Source organism: Mirounga angustirostris, unplaced genomic scaffold (genome assembly GCF_029215605.1).
Source record: "Mirounga angustirostris isolate CCGP_5_RB_7025 unplaced genomic scaffold, mMirAng1.0.hap1 SCAF_7, whole genome shotgun sequence".
Lineage (NCBI taxonomy): Eukaryota > Metazoa > Chordata > Mammalia > Carnivora > Phocidae > Mirounga > Mirounga angustirostris.
The window spans coordinates 89,470,931-89,486,213 of record NW_026991715.1 but is presented as its reverse complement, the minus strand read 5'-3'; the positions used below and the strand labels follow the sequence as shown (position 1 = coordinate 89,486,213).

The 15,283-nt window shown below is 51.9% G+C and overlaps 2 protein-coding genes across 2 annotated transcripts; both read right to left on the bottom strand.

The window, feature by feature from the left end:
• Positions 1-191: 191 nt before the first annotated feature.
• PFN3 (profilin 3) lies at positions 192-1,024 on the bottom strand. Its single transcript, XM_045887261.3, has one exon. The coding sequence runs from the start codon at positions 699-701 to the stop codon at positions 288-290; it is 414 nt and encodes a 137-aa protein (XP_045743217.1). The 5' UTR covers positions 702-1,024; the 3' UTR covers positions 192-287.
• Positions 1,025-1,957: 933 nt separating this feature from the next.
• F12 (coagulation factor XII) lies at positions 1,958-9,781 on the bottom strand. Its single transcript, XM_064596499.1, has 14 exons — positions 9,725-9,781; positions 9,303-9,360; positions 5,728-5,827; positions 5,500-5,570; positions 5,094-5,204; positions 4,820-4,951; positions 4,556-4,660; positions 4,242-4,407; positions 3,941-4,143; positions 3,655-3,844; positions 3,306-3,442; positions 3,062-3,211; positions 2,379-2,527; positions 1,958-2,282 (listed from the first exon to the last, which is right to left on the bottom strand). Exons 1-14 carry the CDS (start codon positions 9,779-9,781, stop codon positions 2,115-2,117), a joined length of 1,797 nt encoding a protein of 598 aa, XP_064452569.1. The 3' UTR covers positions 1,958-2,114.
• Between the last annotated feature and the right edge of the window lie 5,502 nt (positions 9,782-15,283).

The following is a 15,283-nucleotide window of genomic DNA, read 5'->3' as shown; positions in this document are numbered from 1 at the left end:
GTCTTGCACAGAGGTGTGCAAAGTTTTTTGGGAAAGGACTCTGGGAAGCCAGGCCAGAGGCCTCTGCAGGGCTCTCATGGATAAGAGGGTACAGGAGGCTGGGAAGCCTCTGGACTCAGAATCCCAGCCCCATCGGGTACCAACCCCCCCACCCCCCCCACCCCCGCAAGAATCTTTCAGGGAAACTGGTTTTCTCATCTGCAACCGCCCTGTTCGCAAACATAGGATGAACCAGCCACGCCCAGCAGTTTATTTTGGCCCAGCCACACGGCAGCCTAGCTGTCCTGCTAGGTGCCCTGCATGAGTAGCCCCTTGATCAGTTTATGCACTGTCTTGTTGAGGATGCCCCCGTGCACGCCGCGCCGGCCCATGAGCACGAGGAGCACACGTGGGGTGTGGCCCACGCAGACCGCGCGCCCATCCAGCCCTTTAGTGCGTGCGTCCAGAACTCCATCGCCCTCAGACAGCAAGTGGTCGCGGATGACGCAGCAGCGGCGGCCTGCCACGCTCAGGCCTGACTGCAGGAAGGTGCGCCGGTCAGGACCCGTGAGCACACCCACCTCTTGCGGTGATATGGCAGCCAGAAGGCCTCCGGGGCGCGATGCCCACACGCAGCGATTGTCCGAGTGACCCACGATGGCCACGTCGTCAATGCGCTGGTCCCGCAGCACCGCACTGATATAGCTTTTCCAGTCTCCCATTCCGGCTCAAAGCGCACCCCTAGCGTCTAGGCGCACTTTCGCGCGATATCCGGCTGTTCCATGTGCCTGGAACCGCGGACACTGTGACGCACGTCGGGCGGAGTTGTGACACTGAGGCATGGCGATGTCACAGAGAGGCTACGTACACTGGAGAATGTATACGTGGGGTGAGGGGAAGGCGTGGTGACGTTGTAAAGTTAGCCTAAAAGAGGAAACTGCGGAGCGCCTGGGTGGCTCAGTCGTTAAGCCTCCGCCTTCGGCTCAGGTCATGATCCCAGAGTCGGGGGATCGAGCCCCCCAACCGGGCCCCCTGCTCAGCGAGAAGCCTGCTTCTCCCTCTCCCACTCCCCCTGCTTGTGTTCCCTCTCTCGCTGTGTCTCTCTCTGTCAAATAAATAAATAAAATCTTAAAAAAAAAAAAAAAAAGAGGAAATCGCCTACGTCTAAGCCCCCCTTGAAAAACTAACTTAATTGGCTCACCAAGCACAGTGTACACGTGGGTTTAAGAACAAAAAGAAAGAGAGCAAGTCTGGACAGCCAGACCTCTCAGCCTGGTAACCATTCAACCCCCAGGATCCCCAGTTTGGTTCAACAGTAGGAACATCAGACTCTCCTGGAAATCTGTTAAACAGAGTGCTGGGTCCCAACTCAAAAGAGTTTCTGATTCAGTAGTATGGGAGGCAGCCAGAGAATATATGTGTTTCTAAAGTTTTCCGCTGATGCTGCTGCTGGTGGTCCAGGCACACTTTGAGCCCCACTGCCCTAGTGCAAGTTGGGTGTGGGGGGGTGTCTTCCACATTGCCAGCTCTGAGTCCACACCAGTGTGTTAATGTTAAGCCTTTCTGACCATGGTTCTCAGCCTCCACTGCACATGGAATCACCCGGAGAGTTATAAAAACATACGCTACCCATACCATACCCCATCCCTAGAGATACTGACTTAATTGATCTGAAGCGGATCTCAGGCATAGGTTCAGAAAGCTCCCCAGATGATTCTGGTGTACAGTAGAGGGTGAGAACCTCTGTTCTACAAATTTTAAATGTTAATAAGTTAGTTTCAAACAAGGAATAATATATGGAATCACCTTGCTCAGGGCTTGGTACACAGTACTACTTAGTAAACATCAATTGGACATGAATCTCTAGATCTTGCTTAAGATTTCAACAGCTCCTGTTCCCTGAGGGGTGTGGAGAAGTGCACCCGTTTACTGTCTTGGCATTCCCCATCGGGGCCCCTGCAGAGCTGTGCCTCTCAAGCATTTTCAAAAGCACTTTATTGAGTGCCTACTCCATGCCTGGCGCCGAGCTGATGTTGCTAAGAGGAATGGAACACAATCCTTGCCATCCATAATCATGGGCCAGCCACCCTTCCACTCCAGAATCGCACAGGAGGGAAGGACGAGTCTCTGGACGGTCAGGAACTGGTGTGCTCCTGGATCCAGGTCAGGTAGCTGGCCACGTCGGTGTACACACCTGGCTTGTAGCGGTCGCCACAACCCGAACCCCAGCTGATGATACCTCGCAGGATGAGCTGGCTCTCTGAGGCCTTGTCCTCACACACTAGCGGGCCCCCGGAGTCACCCTGGGTCGGGGACACGTGGCTCAGCACCCTTGATCTGGGGTCTGCACTTGACCGGGTGGAGGAGGGCGTTGAGCCCAATCCGGCCCATGGGCTCACCTGGCAGGCGTCGGTGCCGCCCTCGAGGAAGCCAGCGCAGAGCATGCCGGTGGTAAAAGAGGCTCCGTGCACGTCGGGGGCGGAGCAGCGCTCGGAAGGGATGAGCGGCACCTGCGCTTCCTGCAGGAAGCTGGAATATTCCCCCGCCCCTGCGAACCGAGAGCGCTTTCCTCACACCCCTCGCGACTCTGCTTGCAGCCCACTAATTGGCCTCTATCGCAGCAAGCCCGTGAGGAAGAGAGTTGCTGTTAACACCATTTCATAGACAAGAAAACTGAGACCAGAGAAGAGCCGGGATTTGAATGGGCGGGTCGGAGCAGGACTGCTTTGGAACCCCACCCCCACTTACCACCCAACGACTCAGAACAATGCACCCCAATTAGCGAACCGACTGCCCCGCAAGGCCGGCATCCTTGTTAGCCCTTGCATCGCAGCGCCCAGAAAGAACCAAGAGAAAGTGTGATTCTCTCTGTACCCCTTAGGAGACTTGGGGACACTGCCCCCCCCCCCCAGCAGTGAAGCCCAGGCCCTGGCAGGAGGGGACTGCAGAGACAAAGGCCCTGCAAGTCCTCCCAACCCAGGAGGTCAACGCCACCTGTCCCTAGTGGTACCAAAACTGCGGGTTTCTCTCGCCTACCCCGGTGGCCAGAGGTGTCCCTGCTGCCCCCAGCCGTTCTGCCTACCCTCGAACTGGTGGCCCCAGCCGGCCACCTCGCAGAGCGCGGCCTCGGGCTCGGCTGGGCTGGTAGCTCGGCTCCGCAGGCACACCGGCTGAACGAAACGCGACGGGAGCGCGCACTGGCCGTCCGCTCTCTCCTGCAGGCGCAGCAGCGCTAACGCAGGCGGGGAGGAGGGTGAGACCCGGGCGCCGGGACTCGGAGCCCTCCCCCCCTTCCCCCTGGTCGCCGCGGGGGCGCCCCCACGCACCCAGGTCGTGCTGGTAGGTGATGGGCGAGAAGGCCTCGTGCAGGCGGTACGCGCGCACGGCCAGCGTCTGGCACTGCTCACAGCTCTGGTTATGGCGGTCCTGGCCGAGCACCACCGTCAGCTCCTCCGGCGCGGGCCTGCGGGCGGAGGGGGGCCGGAGGGAAGCGCGCTCAGAGCCGGCCACTGGCCTCCTGCTCCTGAGCCCCTTGCTGGGTTTCAGCTTCCTCCTGGGGGCGCTGGGGAAGGATGGGGGGTGGTAGGGCAAGGGTTCGGGTGTCGCGCGGAAGCTGGGCACGTAGGAGAGAGGAGCTAGGGTCCCGGGCGGGGCGCCGGGCGGGCGGGGACTCGCCGGTCCTGCAGGCAGTGAGCCGCCGTCAGCACCCAGCAGGAGGCGATGAGGCTGCCGGCGCAGAAACTGTGGCGCCAGTACAGCGCGGCGATGTAGGGGTGCGCCCCGGGCAGGGCCACCAGTCCCCCGACGACGCGGCTCGCCGAGGACAGCCGTTTCCGGAGCCGCTGTCCGCAGCCCGAACTGGGCACTGTGGGAGCAGCCCAGGCTGAGTGCTGGGAGCCGCACCAAGGGTTGGAAGGTAGTTCGCCGTGCGCCCTCCGACTTCCCGCCCCTTCCCAGCTACCTGGGGTCGGGGGCTGAGGCATCTGCAATGCTGAAAGCGAGGGCAAGGGAAGGTCCGGGTGCCCAGAGGGGATCCAGGTTGGAGACAGGCTCTGAAGAGCCGCCAGGGTTGGGGTCTGGCACTGTGCCAGGCGGCAATATTCCCAGCTCAGCCGGTCGCCACTCCACACGAAGCACCACGGGCGGGTGTCATTGTCCGGGTTCCTATAACCACGGAGGGGGCGCTGTTAAAGCGCGAGGAGCCCCAGAGGGCCCTGGGGCAGAGGGGGACGCCCTACCCGCCCCACCCCCACCCAATGCACCGGCAGAAGGCATGGTTGCCCAGTCCCCAGTTAAGCGCTTGCTCTGCAGTCACTTTCTGATAGGTGGCCTCTGAGGCCCACGGTTGACACCGGGCGCCCGAGAGCGCAGTCTCGGCTCTACCGCGGTAATGAAGCCCGCGGCCGGCGTAGCAGCGCGCCTCGGTGTCTGGGGAGAGAGGAGGCTCCTTGCAGGCAGGAAGCGGTATGTTTTCCCACCACCCTCTCAGCCCCTGTCCCCATTCTCCCGACTCCCGCCCCGGGAGCCCTTTCTCTCTGGGGGCGAAGTTTCTGCTTCCCCCAAGACCCCGACTCACCGACGTCGCAGATGCGTCCAGCGTAGCCAGCTGGGCACCGGCACAGGAGGTGGCCCTCCGCCTCTAAGCAGCTGCCCCCGTTGAGGCACGGGTTGGTGCGGCAGGCTGGCAGATGGAGCACTCTGAGCCACCTCTGGGCTCAGAGACACCCCCCCCCCCCCCCGAGAATTCCCCTTTCCTTGGACACACCGCCCGATTTCCTAACAGCTTCTCCTCCTGGCCTTTGGCCTTCCTCCCAGGCCAGTTCCGGAGCCCTCCACTCACCCTGGGTGGCCAGCAGCTTGCAGTGGGCATCAGGACCCTTGCACTGGCACTTGGCCACACCTGCCGGCTCAAGCCTATGCCATATTTCTTTCTCATGGAAGAACTGGAGAAGCTGAGGCTCAAAGCACTTCTCTGGGGACAGAGGGGTGGGGGCAGTGGTCTCAGGAGAGGCTGGGATCTTGCCAAGTCTCTGGGGATCTGGAGACCTCTTCCGTAGGCCCAGGACTGCCCTGTTTTCCCCGCGCCCCCTCCCCTGGCTTCTCCGCCTGCTTACCTCTCTGGCAGTGCTTCCCAGTGAAGTGTTCTGGACAGATGCAGTGCGGGCCGTGTGGCATGCTCACACAGGTCCCTCCCTGCTGGCAGGGGCTGTGTTTGCTGCAGTGGTCTGAGAGATGGACACAGTGCAAGGAAGAGTGAGGAGTCTGAGTCAGACAGCCTGGCTCATGGGGGCCAAGTCCCTACCAAACCTGCTTGTGACCTTGGCACTCCCGAGTTTCCATGCTTTATTTACTCACCTGCAAAATGGGGCTACCTTCTCCTAGCTAGAACTTTCCCCTCTGCAGGGAGGGAAGGGTCTGGATGGGCCCAGAATACCAGATGTATAGGGGCTGATGATACCCAGGAGAATAACTAGTGGGAAGAAGAGGGCTCTGGGCCACCCCAAAGGTCGTGTGTAGCACCTTTCACTTTCCTGGGCTCCAGGCAGTATGCCCATTGCTGGTCCTGCTCAAAGTTGGGGGTGGTGGCACACCTGTAGAAAGAGATGAAGCTTCCCTGCTCTGCCCAGGGGACTGGCCCACCCTTCCCTATCAAAGCCCCCTCTCTCCAAGCAGGCTTCCTTGGGCAGAAGGATGGGCAGAATCCATCTCCCACAGGCCCCTGCTCCAACCCCCCCTGGGTAGTCTTACCAGGGCCGGGGGCCAGGCCGGCCCCTGTGGATGCATTTATGGTGCAGTTGCCGGTTGTACTGGAAGGGGAAGTAGCAGGGCTCCCCTGTGACCGTGAGAACTGCAGAGATAACACATGCCCTGATGACATTCCCATGCCCCCTGCCCAGGTGCCACCCCTCAGGGTCTGGTTGGAAAATAGGGAGACTCTTGAAAAGATTACTGTGCATTCAAGACGGCTTCCTGCTTAAGAGCTTCAGCTCTGGGGTGCCTGGGTGGCTCAGTCGTTAAGCCTCTGCCTTCGGCTCAGGTCATGATCCCAGGGTCCTGGGATCGAGCCCTGCGTCGGGCTCTCTGCTCCGCAGGAAGCCTGCTTCTCCCTCCCCCACTCCCCCTGCTTGTGTCTCTCTGTCGCTGTGTCTCTCTCCATCAAATAAATAAATAAAATCTTAAAAAAAAAAAAAAAAAAGAGCTTCAGCTCTGTAATCAGACAGCTGGAGTGGACTCTTGATTTCACCATCTACTCACTGGGTGACCTTGGGCAAGTCTGCCCCCCCCCCCAAGAATGCTTGCCACAAAGCAGGCACTTAATAAATACTAGTTGAAAGTAGAGGTCACTTGACCACTCTGAGCCTTGGTTTCCTCCTCTGTAAAATGGCAATGATAATAGTATGGTTGACCCTTGAAAAACCCAAGTTTGAACCGCACAGGTCTGCTTAGAGGTGGATTTTTTTTCAATAAATACAGTACTATAAATGTGTTTTCCTTATGATTTTCTTAATAACATTTTCTTTTCTCTAGCTTACTTTATACAATTTATAATACATTTAATGTACAAAATATGTCTTAACTGTTTACATTATCAGTAAGGCTTCTGGTCAGTAGGCTACAGCAGGCTATTAGTAGTTAAGTTTGGGGGAGTCAAAAGTTCTATGTGGATTTTCTACAGCAAGGGAGGGAGGGCATCAGCTCTGCTAACCTTGTTCAAGGGTCAACTATACAGTTGAAAAGTTTCAGTTTTCCAAGATGAAAAAAGTCTGGAAATGGAGGGTGGTGATTTTGCAGGACAATAGAACGTGCTTAATACCACTGACTTGTACACTTAAAAACGACAGTAAATTTTATGTATATTTTATAATAAAAATCACTTTTAGTGATGCAGATATAATAGTACAGAAAACATAATTTCAAATGAAGACCAAGTTAAAAAAAGCATGTCAAGGGGCGCCTGGGTGGCTCAGTTGGTTAAGCGACTGCCTTCGGCTCAGGTCATGATCCTGGAGTCCCGGGATCGAGTCCCGCATCGGGCTCCCTGCTCGGCGGGGAGTCTGCTTCTCCCTCTGACCCTCCCCCCTCTCATGCTCTCTATCTCATTCTCTCTCTCAAATAAATGAATAAAATCTTAAAAAAAAAAAAGCATGTCAAATGTGGTCCTATTTTTGTACAAATATATTTACATATTCATAAAAAAGAAATCTAGAAGGACATGCTCCAAAGTTTGTAGGAATGTTTTTTTTTTAGAAGATGGTGGATTCTGGAGGAATTTTTTTCTTCTTTTGCATTTCTGTAATTTCTAAAGTTTTTACAATGAAAATATTGCTATTATTATTTTTTAAAACAGTACCGTCGAACCTCTCTATTTGCCGCATTTGCAAATCTGCCTTCTTGTGCAAATTTATTTGTAATCCCCAAATCAATTCTCAAGGTGCTTTTATGGTCATTCATGGACATGCACGGAAAGGTGAAAAATGTGAGGTGCCTGAAACACACATCCCCAGCTGAGGTGAAACAAGGTAATGCTCTGCCTCTTGTTTTGGCTCTTGTCCTGTAAAGAAGTGTCCTTTTCACGGCCTATTTAGAGCCACATTTTTGAAATCATGTGCTTCTGGTAGATGCTTTTACTGTTGAAAAAAGCCCCTAGGGGTGCTTGGGTGGCTCAGTCAAGCGTCTGCCTTTGGCTCAGGTTGTGATCCCAGGGTCCTGGGATCGAGCCCTGCGTCCGGTTCCCTGCTCCACAGGGAGCCTGCTTCTGCCTCTCCCCCTGCTTGTGATCTTTCTTGCTATCTCTATCAAATAAATAAATAAAATCTTTAAAAAAAAAAAAAGAAAAAGAAAATGGCCCCTAGATATAGTGTTGATGTTGACGTTCCTAAGTGCAAGCAGACCATGACGGGTGCTACGGAGAGTGTTTCTGTGTGAGATAAGCTTTGTGCGGGCATGAGTTATAGTGCTGCTGGCCACGGCTTTGGTATTAATGAAGCAACAATATATTAAGGAGGGCATCTTGAAGGAGAAGGACACATAAAACAAGCTTTTATGTTGAGGATTGATGAAAATGTGACTGGAGCTCACAGGAACCTAATCTTATATTTCCTTTAGGAACAGCCATTCAGTATTTGCTAATTCAGTGGTCTCGGTGACTTTACAGAACATGGCAACCCGGAATGATAAGACTTGACGATCTACTTCAGAGGAGTGTTGTGAAGCTTATATGAGACAGTGTCTATCGAACACTTAGCACAGAGTCTGGCACATAGTATGCGCTCAGTAAGCATTAGCTGCTATTCTGTTGTTAAAGGCTCAGTGGCACTTGCTGAGGGCCAAACCAGGAACAGGAGTAAAGGAGGAGGGAGGAGTCTTAGATGGACCTTTAAGATGTCAATGGGATGGACAGAGAGGAGGAGGACCTCAAGTAGGTGGTCAGGCAAGGGCAGGGCACCCAGGTTGGCTTGGGCAAGAAAGAGGAAAGCAGTTTGGAAGGATGAGGAGAGGAGGCAGAGGCCAGCAGGGGGGCCCTAGTGCCATGCTGAGGGGCTGGGCCTGGCCTTAGTAAACCAGGCTTCCCATGGAAGGGTCACAGTAGTTCACAATTCTAGGCAAATATTGAGTGCCTGGAAGAATGAAGGCAATGGGGAGCTGTGGCATGGCTTGAGGAGGGGGGAGATGCAGACATCCCCCATTCAAAAGGGAGCTTGGTAAATAAAAGCTAATACAGTTTAATCATTTACCATGCCACAGTCTGTGGGCTGAGTGCTTCACATCGTTTAACAACTCATTTCTCGTCCACAACCCTAAGAGGTGTTACTATTACCAGCCTTTATGGTTGGGGAAATTGAAGCTTAGAGAGGTCAAGTCACTTGCCCAGAGTCACCCAGCACATAAGTGATGAAGCCAGGATTCAGAGGCATTAAAGCTCCAGAGCCCTGCTCTGATCCTTCCTTGTCCATCAAGGGCCCTGACCTCTGTGTGGTATGACTGGTGCCAACTGTGAGAGGTACTGAGGGAAGGGGAAGAAGAGGAGAGGCTAGGGAAATGAAAGAAGACTGGCAGGCACTGGCCTGGGCACTCAGATACAGCTCAAGCCCTGCCCTCAAGGAGCACACAGTTCACTATCACTCTGGCTCCCCAGTGCCCATAGCACCAGCCCTGGTGCACAGTGGACACTCTGGTCTGAATGCCAGCCAAAGTGGGGACAAAGTGAAGAGTACCCAGGATCCCTCCCCTTGCTCCAAGGGCCCCAAATCGCCATATGCACACTCCCCACCATACTCATTCCCCCCCAAGGGTCTCTTAGGAGATGCAGCCAGGGTACTTACCCACTGTGTGTTCATCCATTCTGTGCTTATGCTCCTTGGGGGCTTTCCAAGGTGGAATCTACAAGGGAGAGAAGAGGGCAGGGAATTTTCCCAGAAGTCATAGCTTGCCTCTGATCCCATGCCAGTTCTCAGCTTCCTCTCACATCTCAGAAATGCAGAAATTTCCTCAAAAGACCTAGACCCTTCCTCTTCCCATTGACTCCTTAAGGTCCCCTCCCCCAGAAATGAAGGCCATGTCCTCATATCCACCAGCTCTGGCTGTCTCTCTCTCTCTCCTCCACCTGGGCCTTATGGGTTACTCATGCCTTTCCAAAAAGGCCTTCCAGTCACCTGGACTAAAAGGACATGAGCAGAGGCCAAGGCTGTGATAGGGACGCCCAGGGCCATCCCAGCGTAGTCCTCCTGGTTTCCAAAGCCCTCACCAAAAGCGCTGACTCCAGGCTTCCCAGCAGGGACCCCAGGAACAGCAGAGCCCTCATGGTGTCTGTCTGTTAGCCCAGCTGCTTGCCCAGGAGTCCAGATCAATAGATTGGTCAAAGGTCCCTGAGTCCTGGGAAGCAGAGATTGGTCAAGCTGCCCTCCCGGGCCTGGCAGGGCACAGGCTGTTTGTGGAAGGCCAAGCAGAGTAGCCTCCTGGCTAGGCCACCAAGGGCGGAGGAGTTGAGATTTAGAGTGTGTGGATAGAATGATGAGGAGCAGGTCTCCCCATCTCTTTCACAGATAGTGGGACTGGAAGCAAGAAGAGTGACTATGTTTCAGGTCCTCCTGAGGGGAAGTTAAGGAAATCCAAAAGAGGTTTCCTACTTCAGGGATCTTAGAGTCCATGGGAAGCATATTCGTATTCTATTGCCTAAAACTGACCACAAACTTTGCAGCTTAAAACAATACCCATTTATTCACAAATCTGTAGGTTGAAAGTCTGGCACTGTGACTGGGCTTTCTGCTCAGGGTATCACGAAACTGATGAAGGTCAAGTTCTCTGGAAGATCTGGGGAAAAATCTACTTCCAAGGTCATTCAGATCATTGGCAGAATTCAGTTCCTTGCATTTGTAGGACTGAAATCCCAGTTTCTTTGCAGGCTGTCAGCCAGGGGCCAGCCTCAGGTCCGAGAAGCTGCTTGTATTTTTTTTTTTTTAAGGTTTTATTTATTCATTTATTTGAGAGAGTGAGAGAGAGAGAGAGCACATGAGAAGGGGGAGGGTCAGAGGGAGAAGCAGACTCCCTGCTGAGCAGGGAGCCCGATGCGGGACTCGATCCTGGGACTCCAGGATCATGACCTGAGCTGAAGGCAGTCACTTAACCAACTGAGCCACCCAGGCGCCCCAAAGCTGCTTGTATTTTTGCCATGTGGCCCCCTCTATCTTCCAAGTCAGCAACAGAGAATCTCCTCCATGTTGACTCTCTCTCACCCTTTGAATCTCCTTTGCTAGTCAGAACCTCATTCCATTTCCGGGCTCACCTGATTAGGTCAAGCCCACCAAGGGTAATCTCATTTTAAGGTCAGTTTATTTGGTACCTTAATTACATTTTCAGTATTCTTCTATAGAACATCTAGATTAGTGTTGTAATGAATAACTAGGAGAAGGTATGTATACACCACGGATCCTCGGGACCATCTTAGAATTCTACCTACCACAGAAAGGGAGCCAAGAAAGTAAATAATCCCATGAGAAAAATGCTAAACCAAGAGCTACTACTAAGATGTGCAGTTGGAGCACAAGGGAGGGAGATGGGGTGACATTATTGTTTCTCCTGCCCAAAAACCATTTACCATGGTTCAGTAGTGACAACCTGATTTTTCCTTTGGGAACCACTCCTCCTTCATCCTCTCTGTGAGTCTCTAGCGCTTCCAGCTCTACCCTCAGTTCTAGGGCTGGGCTTGTGACCTAGGTTTGGCCAATCAGAGCATGGTAACTCTAGACCACAGCTCTTAGTTTGGGGATAAGCATATACATGTATGGCCCATCAGAGTCAGCTTTGGGACTTTTGCCAGGACTTTTGGGAAAAGGACACTTTCTTCCCACTGATGTCACCAGGAATGCAAGCCTGGAGATGTTGGTGGCCATCTTTGTCACCGCTTGGGGAAAGCCAGCCTGAGAACGAAGCCTACACATAGGAAAAGTAAAACGAACAGGAAGGAAGGATGGAGGGATGCTGTGGGAGTCAGATGTTCCCTGGGATGCATGCCTTTGTATAGTCTTTTCCCACACTAAGTCAGAGTCAGAGCTGTTCTCTGTGTCCAATAGAATATGGTAGAAGCCCAGGTCATAAAAAGGATTGCAGTTTCTGCCTTGCTTTCTTGGATTGCTCGCTCTGGGAGAAGCAGCTGCCATGTTGTGAGGATACTCAAGCAACCTTTCAGAGAGGCCCATGTGAGGAGAAAGTAAAATCACCTGCCAACAACCAAAACCAGTTTGAATGGGCCACTTTGGAAGTAGACAGTGCAGCCGCAAACAACATCTGGCCTGCAACCTCATGGGAGAGAACCATTCAGCTAAGTTTCTTCTGAATTATTATTATTATTTTTTCAGGTATAATTGATTCTTGAACTTCAGAAATAGTGAGAAATGATAATTGATTGTTGTTGTTTTAAGCCATAAGTGTTAGAGTGATTTGTTACCCAGCATTTGATAACTAATACAGATGGATTGATTCCTAATGACTTACTCCATCCCTCAGCTGAGGCAGGAGTGGGAATGTGATCCATACCTGGCCAATCAGAACACTGCCTCTCTCTGTCCTCAGTGATTGGTTCAAAATGAACACCTGACCCAAATCAAACCAATCAGAGGCAGCCCCAGGATTTTTGCTGGAATCTTCAAGGTAGAGGCTTTCTCCTTCCATAGAAGTTGCCTTATTGGTAAGAAGTGAGCATGGGGCTGCTGACAGCCATCTTTAACATCTGAGAGAGTAAACCTGCCTGGGAATAAAGACAATGCAGATTAAAAGCAAAGTCAGAATATGAGAAAGACAAATTTTAAGTGATACTATTTGAGACCTGGGATCCAAAGACACATAAAGTCAGAACTACCACCTCTTCTTTTCAGTTACTTGAACCAATAAATTCCCTTTTTTTGCCTAAGCCAGTTTTAGTTGTAACCAGAAGTCCTAACTGATGCAAGACTTCATGTATTGTTACCAGGAAGTTCCTAAAACAAAACAAACAAAACAAAACAAAACAAAACAAAACAAAAACCCTCATGATCACTCTGTAAGTCAGTAGCTTAAAGTAGGGAAATAATGACTTTAGAAGCAGGAACTGGAAGAAAAAAACAGCAGTGAACTTGAATCAGGAAACCTTCAATTCCATCTTGGCCACCGACCCCCCCCCCCCCACCAGTGTGACCATGGGTCAGGGGCTCAGCTTCTGTGAATCTTTTTTTTGTTTTAATTCAAGTTATTTAACATATAGTATAGTATTGGTTTTAGGAGTAGAATTTAGTGATTCACCACTTATGTATAACATCCAGTGCTCATTACAAGTGCCCTCCTTAATGCCCATCACTCATTTAGCTCATCACCCCACCCACCTTCCCTCTAGCAACCCACAGTTTGTTCTCTATTGTTAGGAGTCTCTTATGATTTGCCTCCCTCTCTGTTTTTATCTTATTTTATTTTTCCTTCCCTTCCCCTATGTTCATCTGTTTTGTTTCTTAAATTACACATGAGTGAAATCATATGGTATTTGTCTTTCTCTGACTGACTTCTTTTGCTTAGCCTAATACACTCTAGTACCATCCGCGTTGTTGCAAATGGCAAGCTTTCATTCTTTTCTTTTTTTTTTTTAAAGGTTTTATTTATTTATTTGACAGAGACACAGTGAGAGAGGGAACACAAGCAGGGGGAGTGGGGGAGGGAGAAGCAGGCTTCCCGGTGAGCAGGGAGCCTGATGCGGGTCTCGATCCCAGGACCCTGGGATCATGACCTGAGCCGAAGGCAGATGCTTAACGACTGAGCCACCCAGGTGCCCCAAGCTTTCATTCTTTTTGATGGCTGAGTAATATTCCTATGTGTGTGTGTGTATGTGTGTGTATATCACATCTTTTTTTTTCTTTTTTTTTTTAGAGAGGGAGAGAGAGAAAAAGGAGGGGCAGAAGGAGAGGGAGAGAGAGAACCTTAAGCAGGCTCCATGCCCAGCAGGTAGCCTGACACAAGGCTCAACCTCATGACCCTGAGATCATGACCTGAGCCAAAATCAGGAGTTGGAGGCTTAACCAACTGAGCCCCCTGGGCGCCCCCACATCTTCTTTATCCATTCATCAGTCGATGGCCATTTGGGCTCTTTCCATAATTTGTCAGTCTCTATGACCCTTAATTGCCACACCTCTCTAGGGAGGGAGGAGCACTCACACTGGCCAGCTTGTTGCGATAGCTGAATGGGGATGCATTTGAAAGGCCAGAGCCTGGCGGCACCTGGGTTGTGTAGTCCTTAAGTGTCTGATGCTTGCTTCCTACTCAGGGTCCTCAGGGTCCTGATCTCGGTGGAGTCTGCTTAAGACTCTCTCTCCTTCTGCCTCCCCCCTCCCCACATTCTCATAAATAAATAAATAAATAAATAAATAAATAAATAAGTCTTTAAAAAAGAAAGAATGAACCAGAGCCTGGCATATGGTTAGGACTCAATCTACAGAAATTTGCAAAGAAACTTTCCCATATAGACGCACTCCCCTTTCTCAGTAATTTCTACACATCTGCCCCAGTTCTCCCTGTACATCTGGGTGTCTTCCAACCACTTTGGACTAGAGCAGAAAGGCACCATCTTCTTGCCCTGGCTTCTGTCTTTGTACAGTTGGGGCATCAGTCTATGGGATGAGAAGTCGGAAGCCATCAAGTTCCTGCTCACAAATGTATGGATACCCACACACAACACCCCACTTCTCTCCCGCAGAGACTTGGGGCATAAATTTCAAGAGGTGGCAGAAGTGCCTGTTCAAAGACAAGTTTAGTGGATCAAAAGGGTACTCAGCCTACCATCCTTCACTCCTCCTCAGTTGGTGGCACCATTTTTCTCCCAGTTATTCAGGCTGTCACCATGGAACCTTTGTACAAATGGAAGCCACTCCTTCCTCCAGACTAGTGCTATCTGGCAGAACTTTCTGTGATGATGGAAATATTCTCTGTATTGTCCAATACGGTAGCCACACACGGCTATTGGCTCTCCTCAAATGTCACACCTTGAGACCATTCCCCCCTCACACTTTAGTATTTTGTCTTAATGCCTTAATAGCACTTATCACTCTCTGAGACCATCCTGTTTGATTATTTATAGGACTAACCCTTACCACCCTTCTAGCATGTAGGCAGAGAGCTTGGCTGTCTTGCTGACACCACTCTATTCCCCAGCACCTGATTCAATGCCTGGCACAAAGCTAGTGCTCTGTATTTTTGGATGAATGAATGGATAGGGATCAGAGAAACCTGGTTGAATTCGGCTCTGCCTTACTCTTACTCGCTGAGTTTGGGCAAGCCTCCGTTTTCTGTTGTGTGAAGTGGGGTGGAGGGAGTAGGATGTTGGCCTTGTTTTCTTCCGAGCTTCTGGCCTCTAGCCAGCCGCTGGACTTCTCGCACTTCTGTTCTCTACCTGTATAATGGGTGTGAGCTCACCCCAACGTCTCCGGTGGTAGAGCTGCCTTATAAGGCAGCAGAGCCGAGGGCGGGCGAGGCCGTGTGGGTGGAGAGAAATCACAACATCCGGCTGCGGGGGCAGGGCGGGGGCTGGAGGCCGAGGAGCCGCTGGGGAGGCCAACCGCCTCCTCTGGACCTCTCCCCGCTTCCGATGTGCGCTCTCCAGAACGGGCCAAACCAAAGGAATACGGCTGAACACATGGCTCAAAATAGTTCGCAGCCGGCCCGCAGGAGACCCAAGACAGCAAGTGCATCCCCTACAAACCTTAGAAAAGCCAAGGCTGGTCAAAAGGACCCGGGCCACACCCCCATCTGATGGCCCAGTTAAAGTGCAGCGATGAAAATGACTGACGCT

Coding starts and splice junctions, on each gene's coding strand:
- F12 (XM_064596499.1), bottom strand. CDS start 9,781: ATGAGGGCTCTGCTGTTCCTGGGGTCCCTGCTGGGAAGCCTGGAGTCA. Junction 4,661..4,819: donor CAAGCTGCTGGCCACCCAGG/GTGAGTGGAGGG, acceptor TCCATCTGCCAG/CCTGCCGCACCAACCCGTGC. Junction 3,845..3,940: donor GCCTCAGCCCCCGACCCCAG/GTAGCTGGGAAG, acceptor CTGCTCCCACAG/TGCCCAGTTCGGGCTGCGGA.
- PFN3 (XM_045887261.3), bottom strand. CDS start 701: ATGGGAGACTGGAAAAGCTATATCAGTGCGGTGCTGCGGGACCAGCGC.